The 18,529-nt window shown below is 33.5% G+C and overlaps 1 protein-coding gene across 2 annotated transcripts in view; it reads left to right on the top strand.

Annotated features, from left to right (window-relative positions):
- Gpo1 (glycerophosphate oxidase 1) overlaps positions 1-17,784 on the top strand; it is a 31,666-nt gene extending 13,882 nt beyond the window's left edge. For both annotated transcript variants that reach the window (XM_014241085.3, XM_014241084.3), the window contains exons 5-10: positions 8,640-8,803; positions 12,908-13,600; positions 13,654-14,066; positions 14,133-14,321; positions 17,418-17,519; positions 17,581-17,784. In XM_014241085.3, coding sequence (XP_014096560.1) covers positions 8,640-8,803; positions 12,908-13,600; positions 13,654-14,066; positions 14,133-14,321; positions 17,418-17,519; positions 17,581-17,715 — 1,696 coding nt within the window. In that variant the 3' untranslated portion in view covers positions 17,716-17,784. The remainder of the gene's footprint in view (positions 1-8,639; positions 8,804-12,907; positions 13,601-13,653; positions 14,067-14,132; positions 14,322-17,417; positions 17,520-17,580) is intronic.
- The last annotated feature ends 745 nt before the right edge of the window (positions 17,785-18,529 follow it).

Below are 18,529 nucleotides of genomic sequence, written 5' to 3'. Positions count from 1 at the left end.
TAATGTATCATGTGTTTCATAGAAATTTGGTTATGCTTCAATGAATTCTTGAAAGAAATATCCAAGCTTCGCTTTATACTTTGAACACAAAGACGACTGCACGATAGCGAAGTTGTCTTGTCTGCAAACTGTGTCTTGAAGCCAGCTTCTTGAACATTTTGAAGACGAAAGCGACATATCAAACAGCTGATTTTCTTTTGTTTTTCTTTGTAATAACGGCCGTTACAAATGGAGAGAAAAAATTTAAAAATGTTCACCTCTTTTCCAATTTCACCAGTCCTCCTGAACTTTGACAGTTGACTGAGTTTAGGAGGTTTTGACGTTTAGCAATTGCTCTCTCATTTCCAGTGACAGACAAGTTGGGCATCTCGTTATCTGTGCTTGACGCTCATGATCTCAGGATTTACTTTGGCAGCACTGAAAGTTGATGAGCTACTTAATAGATGACAAGCAAAATAACGAACTACCACTAAGCAACCCGCAAAAATAAACTGCGCAATCAGTGGATTATTTGTGATATCAGATTTTTTAGTAACTTTTACGTGTGTGTCTAATTTTTGTTTAAAGAGATTTATTATAGTTTTGTTTTTACGAAAGAGTGGGTGTTTTGTCGCAAATTATTGTTTTGTATATATGTATGTACATATATATTTTGGTTAGAGTTTCCCGCAAATGTTAATTAAACTTTGACTTCCGAATAAATTATCAAAAGATATTTGTTTATTGAGTATATTAAAATATTTTGTTACATTGAGCTTTAAAAGTTAAATTGAAATGTTATTAAGATATATATGTAGATATATTTCGGGCTCATATAGGAAATCTATCTTCTTGAACTGAATTTAATTATGTAAATTTTTTTGTAAAATTAAAAACGAAAAATACTGATGAAATACATTAAAAAATCTCAAAACATATTTTTTTCCTTAGATTTGATAGTGGTGCCAGTCAAATGTTATACAAAATGTAAACTTTGATAGCGCTCTCTTCATTCAAAGATTTTCGTATCATGTTATTCATGTTTCATTGTGTTTAATGCATTAATCTCAATACTTGTTTTTTCCGAACCAATAACCAAACTCTTGAATTTAGTTTACGTCTCTGCGATTCATTGTGATCTTGCAGTAGTATACTGACTTTAAAGAACTCTCGAAATTATAGGCAATATTCTTATTGATAACTATTACACTTCAAGTTCATTCCGTTCCAACAATTTTGATGTCCACGCTTTGGAAAGCCAAGTGTCGAAAAAATTGATAAAATAATGAAAATCGTCGAGCCCGACCGTCATCTAAGCACTGCTTCGATTTGTGCAACGAACTTACATATGTATGCGAAAGCTGCTGAATCGGAACAAAATTTATCCATTTTTGAAACGGTTAATAGTGGTAAAAAGAGGATCGCTTACTACAACGTTAAGCAAAAGTGGTCGTGGTGGAGTTGGTGAGCCGGCACAAACGGTGACTAAGCCAGAATTGACGGTTTGGAAGGTTTTGCTATGTGTTTAGTGGAATTAGCAGAACATCATCCAATATAAACTGCTCCCCTGTGGCCAAACTCTTATTCAGACCTGTACAGCCAATAATTGGACCAATTGTGTTCCACCTGTCCTGACGCCCGGCCACACGCATCAATAGTTATTTGCCAGAAGCTCCGAGAATAAAAAATGTCACTCCCATTACCATTTGGATTTGGTTTTTGTAACCTATATTCTAACTTGGAAAGAAAGACCAAGTTCGGGTAAAATCGAACTCTTTACCATTGTACTCTCAAATTTGCAAGGAACAAAGCCGGCGGTACCCTGCTTTGCTGTCCAAAGGGAATTTAGACGGCATTTTGGTGGAACTCCCTCGAGTAGATGGACCATTATGAGGTTGGTAAACATGTTTGCCAATTCTGCAAGTATCACAAGATGACAGTACCATCGAGATCCGTATGTTCGTGTTCAAGAAAAAACTGCGGCTGTTGCAATTCAGGCAGATCACAGAGTTTCGACACGCAACTTATCGGCGCCACTAGGAGTTAGCAGACGGTCATTACGACGGATAATTCATGATGACTTAAACCTGTTTCCGTACAAAGTTCAAATAACAAGCCGGTTAAACCGTTTAGATGTGCCAATTTCCCTGGAATTTTGCCAAAAAAGCAATGAAATGCCCGAAGAAGACAATAAACTGATAAATTGCCTGTTTATGTCTGATGAGGCTCATTTTGATCTAAACAAAAATGTTAACAAACAAAATTGGCGTGTATGGAGTGAATCAAATTTATAAATAATCTACGAGACGGAACTTCACCCAGTGCGAGTTACTGTATGGTGCGCAGTTTCATCAAGGTGTATTGCCGGGCCATACTTCTTTGAAGAAAACGGTGTATCAGTAACTGTCAATGAGCACCGTAATTTAAAGATGTTGAATGAGTTTTTTTTACCGAGAATTGCGCCGAAGACGAATGTCTCTCAATAGCGTTTAGTTCCAGCAAGATGGATCAACATATAATCCTAAAAAGTCAATTAAATGTAGCTAAACTTAATGCACACTCTTCCTTTTCTTCAAGCAAATCGAATATTTTTAATCACTTCCTACTAAATTTTCGCTTTGAAGGTCCAGGCGAGCTTTCATCACTACAAAAATTAATATATTTTCATTTGCCTGACGTCAAAATCATTTTGTTTGCTTACTAGTTAGACTCAAAAAAAAAGTTGAAAAGTATAATTGATTAAATGAACTAAACCTCAGTACATCTATCACCACTCTACCAACATAAAAACTGGTGCCCCTAATACTACACACCACACCTGAGAACACCACCACACTCCGCAAGGTGTCACCACACGACGACACGACAAAAAAGGATGGTCCCACATCAGAGAATCATCATTCGTTATATACAATTCGCCACATCACAACTCGACAGCTATTAGATCGACATCGTTCCGCCCGCACCGACTTTAAACGATTCAACGCATTCGATGTCAATTCGATACCACAGCAATCATACGCGTTAAATTATTTCGCGCAATAGGTATTGGTTCTTCCCCAAACATCGGCCTCCGAATAAAACTTATTTAAATTTATTATTCATACCAATAGTGTGTAAATAAAAGGTTAAAATTAAATAAATTGTACTTCTTGAAACAAAAAAAAAAGGAATAAAAAAAGAAATACAATACAAATCCATGCAAAAACATTTAAGCACAAAAAATAATATTAACAATTATTTGAGGTAAAAAAGTTGAAGAAATGCCACCTTCCATCTTGATTTCACAGTTTTAGATCTCCCCATATTGAGCAAATGGTTGACATTTATGACTATTTTTTAGTTAGTATGAATAGCAAGCAATAAATTATTCTTTTTTAAACTTACAAATCTTAAGATAAACTTTCATTGTAAATACATCAGATACAAAATATTGTCTAACAAAGTCATTAGCAAACTACCAAAGGCAAATGAAACTACCAAAACGTCAGTGATGGGTTTTAATATTGTGTATGGAAAGTTGGCGAGAATGTAATCCGTTTTGTTTTCCCCACTAAACATAAAGATGGAAATATAATGTCATGCATCAAATTTGGTTTAAATTGGTGGGCGGTGCCATGTCTATAGTACAATGTTTCTGATTCCTATGCAGTCTATAAGTACCATTTTTATTTAAAACCTAAAGCTTCTGACGAGTTTATTTAGTCAGCTATCTAACTTTTTTTAATTTTCAACATACCGTTATATATGTGTTTAGGTGGTAGGCGTAGTTGATATGCGGTTTCTTCCAGCTTCACACTGTCTCAGGAGGTTCTAAAAAGACTTATTCTCTGCAATATTAGTGAATATAGCTTTAGTAGTTTATGATAGTGGACATACTACATTAAATATATTAGCTATTAGCTTAGTTGTTATCAAGATAGCTCATTGCTCAAGATATCGGTGAACGGAAAGACAGTCACCCGGAATACAAACAGTCTCATCATCCTGATTATTGAAATATATTATTAAGATAAATAGAACTACATGTATATTTATTTGCATAATTTTTTCAGCACAAAATGTAGATCCAAAAGATCCAGGATAGAATAAAAAAAAAAAAATTTATGAAATAAAACGATTTATAATAATAAACCCAACGATTACCCTCCTCCCGCCCAACCGACGCGAGGGGCGCAATCCGCATACGTGCGGAATTAGCCGAGTCAGAAAAGGAAAGAGAGTTTTTTAAGTGTTGAGATCTAAAACTGCTCAGCTACAGAAACAAAAATTTCAACAGCCAAGCTCATTTATTAAGAGAAAACAATAAAGTCTTTTTAATTTTGAAAAGTGAGTCAGATAAGTCAAATGTGCTGGAATGAGAATTAAAATCATGACATATACGGAGGAATGGCTCGTTTAGTTCAAAATTTGATCTACAGGATTTTAGCAGTAAAGGTCTAAACTGCCTCGAAAGGCGAACCGGGATATTAAATTTAATTTCAGACAGGAGAAAAGAACTGCAAACAGTTCCATTCAAAAGTTTCACTAAGAATATTATGCCAAGCATTTCCCTACGACTAGAAAGTGTAGGTAGATTAATAAGTTTTAAACGACTAGTGTATGGAGGTAGACTTACCCTAGCATCCCATCGGAAATGCGCTAAGGCGAAAAGTAAAAATTGTTTTTGAACCGACTCTAACTTGTCAGAACGGATTTGGTAGCTAGGGTTCCATACCACAGAGCCATATTCCAATATAGGTCTAACCAAAGTTGTATAAAGTGTTTTAGTAATATACGGATCTCTAAATTCTTTAGACCAACGTTTAACAAAACTGAGGACAGCTTTTGCTTTCAAGACCATGGTATCAATATGAAGACTGAAATTAAGCTTAGGGTCAATATTTACTCCCAAATCAACATGGTTAAAAACTTGCTCTAGAATATGGTGTTTTATTACATAAGAAGAGGGGTGCACAGATCTACGGGAAAAGCACATCGTCTTACATTTATTGAGATTCAATGGCAAATCATTTCTACCACACCATGCAACCAAATTGTTTAAGTCTGTTTGCAACAGACACCTTTAGTTGAAGTGTATGATTTAAAAAGCTTTACGTCGTCAGTGTATAATAAAATTTTTGAGAATTCTATTACTGAAGAGATATCGTTAATAAACAACAAGAACAGAATCGGGCCAAGATGACTACCTTGCGGAACACCTGAAGAAACATTAATTGTATCTGAAGGTGTATCCTCAAATATCACTCGTTGTGTTCTATTATAAAGATAGGAAGATACCCATTGAAGGAATCTTGGCTGAAAGCCCAGCAGATCAAGTTTATGTACGAGAATCGAGATATTTACTTTATCGAAAGCTTTGCTAAAGTCTGTGTATATAACATCCGTATGCTTATGTTCCCTAAAACCCAATGATACATGGTTTACAAATTCAAGCAAGTTTGGTAGAGTCGATTTCCCTTTACGAAATCCATGCTGAGATGAGGAAATTAACGGAGAAATCGAAAAGGTTATATGGTCAGTGATGATAGCTTCAAAAAGTTTAGGTATAACTGATAGTTTTGCGATACCTCTATAGTTTTCAATGTTGGATCTAAATCCACTTTTATGCAAAGGGATTATAAATGACTGTTTCCATATTGCAGGAAATATACCGTGTTTAAGAGAGGAATTAAATATCCTTGTCAAAGGCAGGTAAATATATTTGGCACTATTTATTAGGAAGCATGAGGGTATCATGTCTGGGCCATAACTAAAAGATGGTTTTAACTTATTTAAATTAACTAGGACGTCTTCTTCAGAAATAATTGGAGTGTTAATTAAAGTATTCGAATACAGCACTTGCTGATAAGAAAAAGTTTTGGAAGAATTATTACAGTAGTTTGACTTGAAAAATTCTGCAAACATATTGGATATAATATCATTGTCACTTGAAATGATAGATTTGTATTTCATTGCGGACGAATATTTGGAAATCCTGCGTTTGGAGTTGACGAAATCATAAAACGATTTTGGATTTCTTACAACATTCTTTTTTACTTTATTTAATTGTAATTATTATAACATTTTTTGTTTAGGTCAAAATATTGTCGCCGCAATAGAGAATATTAAGAATAGTCGACAAGTGAACCGGTTTTTTTTAAATGTTTAAAGACTCGAGTTTTTCTGTTTTTCAATTTATATAACTCTTTCGAAAACAACGGACTTATACTTTTGCTTTTATTAACAATTACTATTGGAACATACTTTTCAAATAATTTCATTATAATGTTATTAAAATGAGAGACACTCAATTCAATGTCACCATTATAATTAGGCCATGTTATTGTAGAAAGTTCTGTATTTAACTTTTTAAAATTAGCTTTTGCAAAGTTAAACCGAGTACAGAAGCACGAAGTTTGATGATTATTATCCCGTACAATGCCTGAGATTTCGACAGATATTTCCAAAGCAGGATGATATGAGTCCTCCGGTAGAACAAGAGGATTACTCTGAATAACGGAACACTTTGCAGAGGTATCAACGTATACTAAATCTAAGCATTTACCAAATTTATTCGGAATCAAATTAATTTGGTTCAGACCCAATTCGGACATTTTTTCGAAAAACTCATTAAAGCATGACCGATTGCAAATCGGCACGATATAGTCATCGAAAGGTTTCCACGAAGCACACAGTAAATTGAAATCACCTAATACAATTATTGAATCTGCATTATTTGCCATCGAGGTAGCACTATTTATTAAAGAAGCATGCTGCATGTATGGGGTAAATAAATAAAGCAACTATTAACGTATACTCTAATACATTTAAATTCAAATGAGTCGGTCCCTGGAACAAGAATATTTTCAGATGGGATAGAGGAATGCACGGCAAATAGAACACCTCCACCGATTCTGTTCAGTCGATCACATCTAAAAATTTGAAATTCGCTGTTTAAAATCTCATTATCAAAAATGTGAGGTTTTAACCAAGTTTCTGTGTATCGAATTATATGGAAATTAAAATTGGAACTGTTCAAATACAAGTCGGTTAATTTTGTATTAGGACCTCTAACATTTTGATAATAAATGCTTGGCGAATTTCTACCAATCAGTTTTTTATATCGGTGGTTGCTTTTGGTAATTTAACAATGTTTTCCTCAGTTTGACTTCTAAGTTTAGGTTTAAATTCGCGCACAAAAGCCCAAGGTGGCCAGAATGAACTATCTAAGATCTTTTTGAATGTTTCAAGAGATACGTCTATTTTAAACGATGATATACTTCTATCATAATTGAAGTTAAATTTACGGATATTCATATCATCGATTTTTAAACGTGACGAAATGTAAGATTTAATGTCCTCCACCAAGGAATCTTTGGCAACTCTCGAAATAAATATAGACTTTTTAGGTGGAATAACTATCAAATTATTAACTGATGCTACTATGTTATTAGGAGGAGCCTCTGGAATTGTGAGACACTTATTACTATTAGATAGAGCTTTAGGGGAATTGAGCTCTTTGGAAGTTGACGGCTTATCACCTTGAGGGCAAGGAGAAGAGAGATTTATTAGGTCATTGGGAGGAGACGTTCTATTCTGTACAGAAGAACTAAGTGTTACTTCATCGGAAGGACGTTTACGCTTAGGAGCAGGTTTAGAGAATTCGTGAGAATCATTCAGGCACTTAAAAGATTTGAACAATTTTTCATAGGGCTTAAATTTTTCAGTGAGGGTTACAAGATCACGACCGATCTCGTTAAAGCCATTGCGAGTCTCCCTATAAACTTTAAATAGATCGATTTCAATAGATCTACAATTTAAACAGGACCAACGCAATCCCTTACAGTCGAGAATAGAATCTAAGATTCTACTAGTCAGTCCAGCGCATTTAATATGGGCAAGCCCATCCCAAAGCCAGCATGAAACGTAGCGATCTGACTCGCCTTTAATGTTACAATTGGGGAAGTTACAAGTCATAATATAATAAATAACAAGAATAAAGATCAAATAAGAGAGTAAGTAGAACAAAATTTAATAGATATATAATAAATGAGTGTGTTAACAAAATATTAATAATAAAAAATTCAATTAAGAATAAACGCAAAAATAATAGCAATTTTTTTATTTTTTTTTTATCAAAGTTTAAAACCAGTTTGACAGTTTAAAAAAGCAATATAGCGAGCATTTTAGAAGCACTGTAACAAATAACAAATAAAAAGCTAAACGCAACAGAGCTGTGAATAAAGACGTAAATGAGATAAATAAAGAAAGACAATTGAATGAAATAAAACAAAATGAAACAAAAAGCTGACTCGGCACCAAAAATTCGTAAGTTTAAACTTTTTAATGCTGCACAAAACTGAAAAACATTTAATACTTATCTTGCAGCTCCAAGTTAAAATCACTAAATATTGAACAAAATCACTAAAAAATCAATTAAAGTTTAAAAAATTTTGCAAAATTACACACAAAAGTTCAGAGCAAAAAAAGTACAACTTTACAGCTTGAAGTGTTGCCAAATTTATTTATTATGTATATATGTTTTTTAATTTTATAGGAAACGTCTTCTGCAGTGTATATTGTAACTCATTTTAAGAAATAACAGATTTTTTAATATTAATTTCATAATTTATACAATTTTTCCTTACTTACATATATTAAAAATAAGTTTATTGCAGATGGTGGCAGGTGCCTTACTTTTGGGTTGGCATCAAGTGTTATGATCTTGTGGCTGGTGATAGAAATGTCAAAAGTTCATACTACCTTTCAAAAAAAGATGCACTAGAACTTTTCCCTATGCTAAAGAAAGATAAACTATGTGGCGCTATTGTATATTATGATGGTATGTACAAAATAATCTGGTTTATCGCTTGAAAATACAATAACTACGAATTAACGAATGTGAAAATGTAAGATAATCATTCGAAAACAATTATACTGATTTCAAAATAAATTACAAGTCATGGTAAACCTATTTTAAGTTAATTTCGGCATATTTTGATATTTTAAATAAGTACATACATGTGTATGTATTTATATGGGGTTTGATCCCACACGTTAGAGTTTTGTTCAGAAAATAAAAGACGGATATTGTGGCTGTAAAAATATTTTACTACGTTAAGTTTACATTAATTTAAAAAACAATCAGGGGTGTTGTAGAATCTGATACTTACCGGAATCAGAAATTGTAACGGTTTTAAATGTCACGGAATTTTATCGGTTTTGTTACCAGAGACGAATCAAGAGGATAGTCGCCGACAGATTTGAAATTAATTTATATTATTGTTACGATTTAAAATATTTTTTTTTCCATAGGGGAAAACGTAAGAATAAAATACAAAATGTCATAATTATTGAGTTTATGATAAAAATACAGATATTTAAGAGAATTTACAAAACGTAATTTAGTACCCAAATGCGTCTTTATTCAGTCGATAATGTGGTATGAATCTGTAAAGTTAGCATGTATATAATCATACAAGGAGATGTAAGCTCAATTTCACAAGCGATTTCCCTGGTGCATCAAGTGAATTACTCTGAGGTGTGAATTATGTCTGATATAGTTTATTCAGTATTTTAAATTTTTCAAACGCTTCCAAATTTATTCATTTGCAAGTTGTTTTACATTAGTAAACAGCTGATTCGAATAATGGTTTTGCGTAAAGTTGAAAAACAATCAGATTCTGTGACACCATTGAAAATCAGAATTGGTTTGCAATTTTGACAACTACGCAAAATTTTGGATTCCACAACACCCCTCAAAAATTCTAGAAAGTAAATATGTAGTTTAAAAAAGTTAATAGTTTAGGGGTTCAGTGCTGCTGTAGGGTTACCTACATGAATGTATGTAAATATTTACTCTTCGCACTGACTGAATTTATAAATATAATTATAAAGACTTTACATAAATGAGCTGTTTTTTTTCAATTCATTGTTTTTTAGTTCTAATACCGCAACAATGTTCCAACATACTTGACCCTTTGAAAAATATGTTTTCTGGAGCTCTGCAAAGTAAACGGCACTGTGAATGTTTTGCCCTTTTCCTCTGTGGTAGCCGGCTTTGAGTCACCTGGGCGTGGTTCATTTAAAACTGGCGTGCGATTACTTAGAAGTTCGTTAAATACATTTTTAATGGTCGTCATCGAAGTGGTCTCTGTAAATAGCATCCAAGCGCTCATTGATTTCACCCCACTATTTAACTAAAATCAATGCTCACGAACAAATTCAAAATTAAAAGCTTCCCCCGTAAGGGGGCTGATGATAATTCTTTCAGTAAAGCTTTTCTTATAAGTTCATACAATATATTAAGACGAAGATCGTATGGCGTATGGTATATTGGCGCTCACTTTACGCTGTTAATCTACTTTGGACTTTCACGATAACACCCTGTGTCTCGCCGAAAAGTCAGGATAATTAATATCAATTTCTTCCAAATAATGTAAAATTGGTAATATTACTTAACATCGTTAACTTGTGGCATTATGTATTACTTGTGTTTATTTGGTTTGTAAAACCAAATGATGACCAGATGTACAATATTGTCTTACCTCTGGTGGAGGACTAAAATTGATAGGCACCGTCATGTATGAGAAATATTTCATTCTAGTTTTATTTTACTAAATTCATGGCTTATATAGTATTTACAAATTGCATGCACACCACATGGGGTTATTTCTAAGTATAGAACTCATTACATGTGTGTGTGTCCGTATGTATATAGCACATTGTTTATGCCGCATGTTATGAGATTGTTTTCAAGTGCACATGTGCACTTGTAATCCATTGCATAAATGTATATCTTAGGTCAACAACCTTACAAGAACAGTGACAGTCATCTGACCGTTAATATGACAGTCACAGCTGAAAAAATTTTGTCAGCGCGCAGAACAAAGTTCCTATAATTTTCTTAAGAGCCTTGTGCAAAAACTGATGTAAACAAACGTATGTGTGTGAGTTTGTATCTCTCTTTAACACTTGGGTATTCGGAATTGATACACTATATATATATACTGCTCACTCTCATGCCTTTTTCTGAGTTATTGATGACCATAAATCCATCATAGCTGAAAATTGTCAGTTATGACTGAAAAGCTTTGATAGCTGCCATTTGTCAGCTATGACTGTAAATCTACCACAATTTAAAAATTATTTTGCGCAGTAGATAATATAATTTTTATCAAAATTAGTTATAATAATATACATATATATAAAAAGGAATGCAACAAAAAATAGAATTAAATAATAAAATATGAAAAGAAATTTTCATTTGATTCAATCTCTTCCTCTCAATAGCTCTTCGTACGTCTTTTCCCAATCAGTAGATATTTCTGAATTTAAACATGCAAATTGAAATTAACTAAATATATAGTTTTATTTGAAACTTATTTAATTACGTATGTATGTTTATTTAATTTGAAAGCTCCTCTCTTTCATCAAAATGTATATTTTTAACACCAAATCCAAAAGAGTTTTGCACAGAAGTATGCAACACTTTTCGATTGTGGCAAGAAGAACAGTAAAAATGGTTTTTCGTAGTTGTTGAGAAACTTATTTGGACCAGGTTGCTTTTGCGCAAAGAGATAAAAATTAAAAAATTATGATTAGTTTTGATAAAAATTTTTTTTTGGACAATCATCAACATTGTCAGTCATTTTACTATTTATGACTGTTAGTGGTGACAGTACTAAAGGATTCAGCTATTTCATTCTTACACATGTAAGCAATATAAATCGAAGAGGTCTCTGTTTAACAATAGCAGTGACGGTCAGTTGAAAGGGAAACTGTCCGTCACGACGGACATAAAAAATGTGAGTGGATTAGTAAACCCATCAGCAGTTTCTTGTAGGGAAGTTATCATATGTCAATCAATACACTCACATTTATTATGTCATTACTGATAGTCAAATGAACAGTAAAATGACTGTCAATGTTTATGATTTTTTCAAAAGCAAATTCTGTATACGTCGAAAGGAGACAGCATACATTTTCATAGAAGTTTATCTAGTCAATAACTATTTTTGTGTTAAAAAAATAAATAAATAATGAAGGACTTTTCAAATATAATATACGAAAGTTTTTATTAAGTTTAAAATAAAATTTATTTTTTTTAGTTAATTTTCGTTTTTATTTAGGCATTTTTAAATTCCGAAATAGCCATGAACTGGAGAAACAAAAGCAGAGCTTTTGAGAGGAGCAAGCATGGAATTAAGTGAAAATTTCTTTTCATAATTTATTATTTAATTATATTTTTCTTACACTCTTTTTTTATGTATATTATTATATATTATAACTATAATAACAAATATACTAAACTAACTATAACTAATTTTAATTAAAAGTTTTGAATTTATTACAGAAATAAAAATGATATTATGTACTGCGCAAAAGAATTTTTAACTTGTGATAGATTTACAGTTATAACTGAAAAATTGCAGCTATGATATCGTTTCAGTAATAACTGACAATTTTCAGCTATCATGGATTTATGGTCAGCAATAAGTCAGAAAAAGACATGAGAGTGAGCAGTATAAATATATAGTGAATCAATTCCGAATACCCATGCGTTAAAGAGAGATGAAAACTCACACACATACGTTTGTTTACATCAGCTTTTGCTCAAGGATCTTAAGAAAATGCAGCTGTGACTGTGGACTTAGTGGACTGTATTTGTTCTTACATGTTTTTATCTTATCTATTGGATATTCTTAGTATGTAGAATAATAAAAACTAAATATATGGTTGCACATCGTCTAAGTAGGGCCCTGTGGTACCAACGTATATGTTCGTTTTTAAAGAACTTGAGATTGTAATCCATATTATTAATTTTACAACCATGATTATGACTGTGTTTTAGTGAAAAAAAAAAACTATAATTTTAATACATCATAATGTTGGATAGTGTTTTAAATGCTCGATAAATACTTTTTGCTCTGATGTGTACTTATAGGTCAACAAGATGATGCAAGAATGTGCTTAGCTGTAGCTTTAACTGCCGCACGACATGGGGCAACTGTTTGCAATCATGTTGAAGTTAAAGAACTTCTAAAGAAGGATGAAAATGGTAAAAAAGTGCTATGTGGTGCAAAGGTCAAAGACCATATATCTGGAAGAGAATTTACAGTTAAGGCTAAGTGCATTATTAACGCAACTGGACCATTCACTGATTTCATACGGAAAATGGACGATCCGAATGTAAAAACAATTTGCTGTCCAAGTTCAGGTGTACATATTGTACTTCCTGGATATTACAGCCCCGATCAAATGGGACTTTTAGATCCTTCCACTTCGGACGGGCGTGTCATTTTTTTCCTACCATGGCAAAGACAAACCATCGCTGGTACTACAGATTTGCCTTGTGATATAACGCACAATCCAAGCCCAACAGAAGACGAAATTCAATTTATCCTGAATGAAATAAAAAATTATTTAAATACGGATGTTGAGGTTCGTCGTGGTGACGTTTTGTCGGCTTGGAGTGGTATTAGGCCACTTGTCTCGGACCCAAACAAAGAAGATACGCAATCGTTGGCTAGAAATCATATTGTTCATGTGAGTCCATCGAATTTAGTTACAATTGCAGGGGGTAAATGGACTACATACCGAGCTATGGCAGAACATACCATTGATGCGGCAATCAAAGGTTATAAAAAATAGCAAGTCGATAATATAATGTCTAATTTATGATAATTTTAGCTTGCAATTTGAAGCCTGAACGACCAGATGCCGTAACATCGTACTTGAAAATCGAAGGCGGACAGGGCTGGACACCAACTATGTATATTCGTTTAGTACAAGACTTTGGTTTGGAATGCGAAGTAGCCCAACATTTAGCAAAGTCTTATGGTGACAGAGCATTTGCTGTTTCGAAAATGGCATCATTAACTGGAAAACGTTGGCCAATCATTGGAAATCGTATTCATCCAGAATTCCCATATATTGACGCTGAAATACGTTATGGAGTTCGCGAATATGCCTGCACTGCAGTAGATATGATTGCACGACGACTACGTTTAGCGTTTTTAAACGTACAGGCGGCTTCAGAAGCACTACCTGTCATTGTTGATTTAATGGGTGAAGAACTTCACTGGTCGAAAGACGAAAAGGAGGTAATTTCACATAGTTTTAAATAACAGCTATCCGTTAAATAACTGGTTACCTTTTTCCGATTTCAGAAACAAATAAAGCTGGCTAACGAGTTTTTAGCTCATGAAATGGGTCAAATGGTAAATAGAACATCAAAGGAAAGAATACCAATAAAACTGTCCAAAGACGAAATTCAAACGTATGTTAAACGCTTCCAACTCATTGATAAGGATAAGAAAGGCTATGTTTCAATCAATGATATTCGTCGGGCTCTTAAGGTAAAAAGAGATCGTGTTAAATAACATAATTTTTACAATAAACCTTTTAAAAATGTAATATATTTTATCCCGATTATGATCTATATTTTTATTCTCAAAATATGTTGCACAGAGTATAAAATTTTGTTCAACCAGAACTTGTTTGTAATACCTCAAAATAGTTGAGATAGATATAGAGTTATACATATCAAAATAATCAGGTTTACGAGTCGAGCTGAATTCCTTGAGTAGGTTGGTATTGCAAATGCACAAAAACAGACCATTGCCACGCCCCCAAAAAGTATTGAGTGCTATAACTAAGCCACTAGTTAAACTAAAAAAATTAAATTTGGTAGCAGCTGGAACCATTTTCCTTATCTCATCATAAAATGTTAAAATGGATGAAACTGCCAACCATTATCACCCTTCGTAGTTACGTTAAAAATTATTAAAAGTGCGTTAACTCGCAAGTGAAAGCCGTCAAAAGTATTTTACGGTAAAGTTTGCTTTTGAAAGCGTGCATGATAATTGGTACTTGGCGGCGCTCTCTTATAGATAAAATGCTATTTCAGCAACTAAGTACTCAACCAATTTCACCAATTTTGGTAATGGGTTTATATCGCATTTTCAAAACATATCTCAATAAAATTAGGCGAAAATATTTCGATGACATTATGTCATTCGGTAACAGAAATTATGTATGTATATTGGTATATAATTTTCCACAGACTAATATTAAAAATTAGAATTTGCGTAAATAAGGTTGATTTTAATACCGGTTTTCCAAACAGAGTGATATGATTACAAAAAAAAACACCACACTTGTTAATAAGGAAATTTAAACGTTTTTTATTTAATGTGAATTATAATCGATACAATTAAATTCTGAATATAACATCATTCAAATTCGATGAACCCAATTTTCGTGTACTTTTTCCACTAAATCAAGTCGTATTTCATGAATAGCACGTTTAATATTGACTTCTAAAGCTTAAAGAGAGTCTGGTTTATTGCTAAAAACCAATGACTTCAAATAACCTCACAAAAAGTAGGATGGTGTTAAATCACAACTTCTTGGAGGTCATTCAATGTCATAATTTCTTAAAATGATCGAATCTCCAAACTTTTCTCGCAATAATTCAGTTATTGCACGTGCTATGTGGCACGTAGCCCCGTCTTGTTGAAATCAGATGTTGTTAAGATCAACTTCTTCCAAAAACGACAACAAACTTTCAATTTAGGTGAATGTGGTGCCTGTTCATGAATAATTTGGGTATTTAGTTCGCACCTGAACCGACAGTTTTGTTTATTTACCACACCACTCAGATTAAAGTGAGCCTCAGGGCAAGGGCACGGCCCACCTTTAAGTGAAGTTCTATATCTCAGGGACTACTTGACCAATTCCAACCAAACACCAAGTATGAGAGTCAGCTACTTCGCACAAATAGTGCCCCCAAGGTATTTCATCTTACGCCTAAAAATTGTCGAAATCGGACTATAACTTTTCAAGGACGCATACATCAAATATGTGGTACCTAATTTAAATATTTTTGAACTTCCGGTTGACTTTATACCGCATCTATCAGTCAATATGTAAAAAATTTTTATGAAATTCAGAAAGAATCTTCTTTTATAACAGTGTATCTTCTTACACAAAATGGATGAAATCAGGGCGATACTTCAATCTGTGAGGAGCTATCCAAAGCTTCCATATACCTCATATAAGAAACTTGGCTTTATACCGTATATATCGCTCAATATGTAAGATATCTTGACAAAATTAAGTGAAAGTATAATATTGGATATACGATAGTTTAATGTCAAAAATGTTCGATGTATACCCCAGCTTCCACATATATATTATATATAATGATTTTCATTAGTCCAGGAAGAAATTAGAATTTCTCATTCTTTGGTTGATGTTTTCCTCATGTACCCCATATATTAAATTTAGCTTTGATTAAGTTTTTATCGCATATGTATGTATATCTCATTTAAGTTAACATGCAAAATTTTAAAATATTTGCTACAATTATTTATCAAAGACGTAGTCCTAACTAAGCTAAGCAAATCACGGCTACCGAAACTCTAATACGTTGAAAGAATTGACACGTATGTAGTTTCGGTTAGAATTGTCAATTGGGCCTTAATAAACTCATAGAAACTTTAACAGAAACCCCTCGTAGCGCTATTTTGTAATTAGCCTGTGATTTAACCGAAGGGAAAATTGCGAATGTATATCGTCCCCTAGAATGCAAAACAACGTATCGTAGTTTAATTTATTAAAATAAAACAATTACAATTTTTTACCAAATAACACTCACAATAGCCGTGATTAGTTTAAACATGAAACTTGGCTATCTATTTTTCCCTTATAGCATTTAGTACTGGGGAGGGGCTGGGTATAAACATTTACGATAGCGATTTTCTGGGACGTTTTACGTTTTAGGTTTAACTACAAAGTTCAATAAGAAAACGATAGTGTCTTAGCCGGATCAAGAAATTGATTTCAAGTGGCATTACATTCACATTTTTTTCTACCACACTCTCACTTTTCGAACTTGAACGCCATTTTGATTTGAAGCAAGCAAGTCATTTGCCAACTGGATAATCAAATTAAAACAGCTAATTATAAATTTGCAAACTAAAGCCATGCAATTGTAGGGAATATGAATCTTTCGCTGTGGGCGGAGTATGTATATCAATCAATTTCTGCCGAAATGAAAGTGTCTGTGTCTTTCAAATAGTTTATAGTGCAAACAACATTACTTTTGACAAAAGAAAAATATCTGAATTTTGACCCAGACTGACAAGAAAACTACATTTTCACGTAGTCAATACAAATCTATATTATCGCCTTCATAATAGGCTCCTGAGTCAGTACAAGCATGCCAACTCTTAATCCAATTTTCCAAATCATGAGGCTCGGGTAGGATGGCCTTCGGTGCCTTCAGTGAATTTTGGTTTTTTCGGTGCCGTATATTATATTACTAACAAAAACTTAATTTTTTTTTAAATTAATGGTCTAAATTTTCCAAGAATAGACTTCATTCGTTTAGCCTATTTTTGTAAACAAAATTCCATTTAAATTGTTTTTTGATTTTATTTAATTTGCAGAGCTTCGGAGATGCTGATGTTTCGGGAGAACAACTTCATGAGATACTTAGAGAGATTGATACTAATATGAATGGACAAGTTGAACTTGATGAATATTTACAGGTAAAAATCACATACATATTTACATAATAACTGCTGTCATGTTACTAAAATACCTTTGTAGATGATGTCGGCCATAAAAACTGGAGATGTTGCATACTCACGTTTTGCTAGAATGGCTGAATTGGAAGAACAAAAGCATGAGGCTGCTCAGCTTAAGCAAAACATTAGCGTTGATCGTTCAGGTGGTGGATTATAAAAGACATATTCTACGCTTAAAATGTTTTGAATTTATCCAATTTGTTTATTAAATGTTAATCGATAAAAACTTTGTTTCTAAATTTATATTCAGTAGTTCGCTTAGTCAGAGGGGAATTTATTTTGAAATAAGTTACATCCGTGGAGTAAATTAGCCATAATTGACCATACATCCAAATCAATAGAATAAGAAAAATACGAAAAGAGTATGACCTCCACTGGGGGGTACTGCAGCAGCAACAACCACCAGCTTCCGAAAAGAGCACAGCACCACCACAGCACTTAGCGTCATACACGCTCAGATAGTTCATGGCCTAAACCAGAAGCCACCCTGCGAGAGGACGATCCTCGTAGCGTTGGACTTGTCAAAAGCTTTTGACACAGTCAATCACACAACGATACTTGCGAACCTAGAACAATCCACGCTCCCTCCAGGGCTGAAGCGGTGGACTATGAACGACCTGAGCGGTCGGCATTCATCCGTACTGTTTCGAGGTCAAAACTCCAAACTTAGAAGAATTAAACAGGGGGTTCCGCAGGGTGGTGTCCTCTCCCCATTAAAATATTAATTAAATCAATAACCCTAAAATGTTAGGCGTTACATTAGACAGTCTGGGCTTCTTCACTTCTCATACGACTGCGTAACTGTCAAAGTACAGAGCCGCAACAAAATCCTCAAATCCCTTGCCGGCAGCTCTTGGGGAAAAGACAAAGAAACGTTGTTGGCAACATACAAGGCAGCCGGCCGGCCGGTCCTCAACTATGTTTCACCAATATGCTTCAGACTTGTCAAAATACTGCACTTCGGACTATCA

The sequence above is a fragment of the Bactrocera oleae genome, chromosome 4 (assembly GCF_042242935.1).
Source record: "Bactrocera oleae isolate idBacOlea1 chromosome 4, idBacOlea1, whole genome shotgun sequence".
Taxonomy (NCBI): domain Eukaryota; kingdom Metazoa; phylum Arthropoda; class Insecta; order Diptera; family Tephritidae; genus Bactrocera; species Bactrocera oleae.
This window is presented reverse-complemented; position numbering and strand designations above follow the sequence as displayed.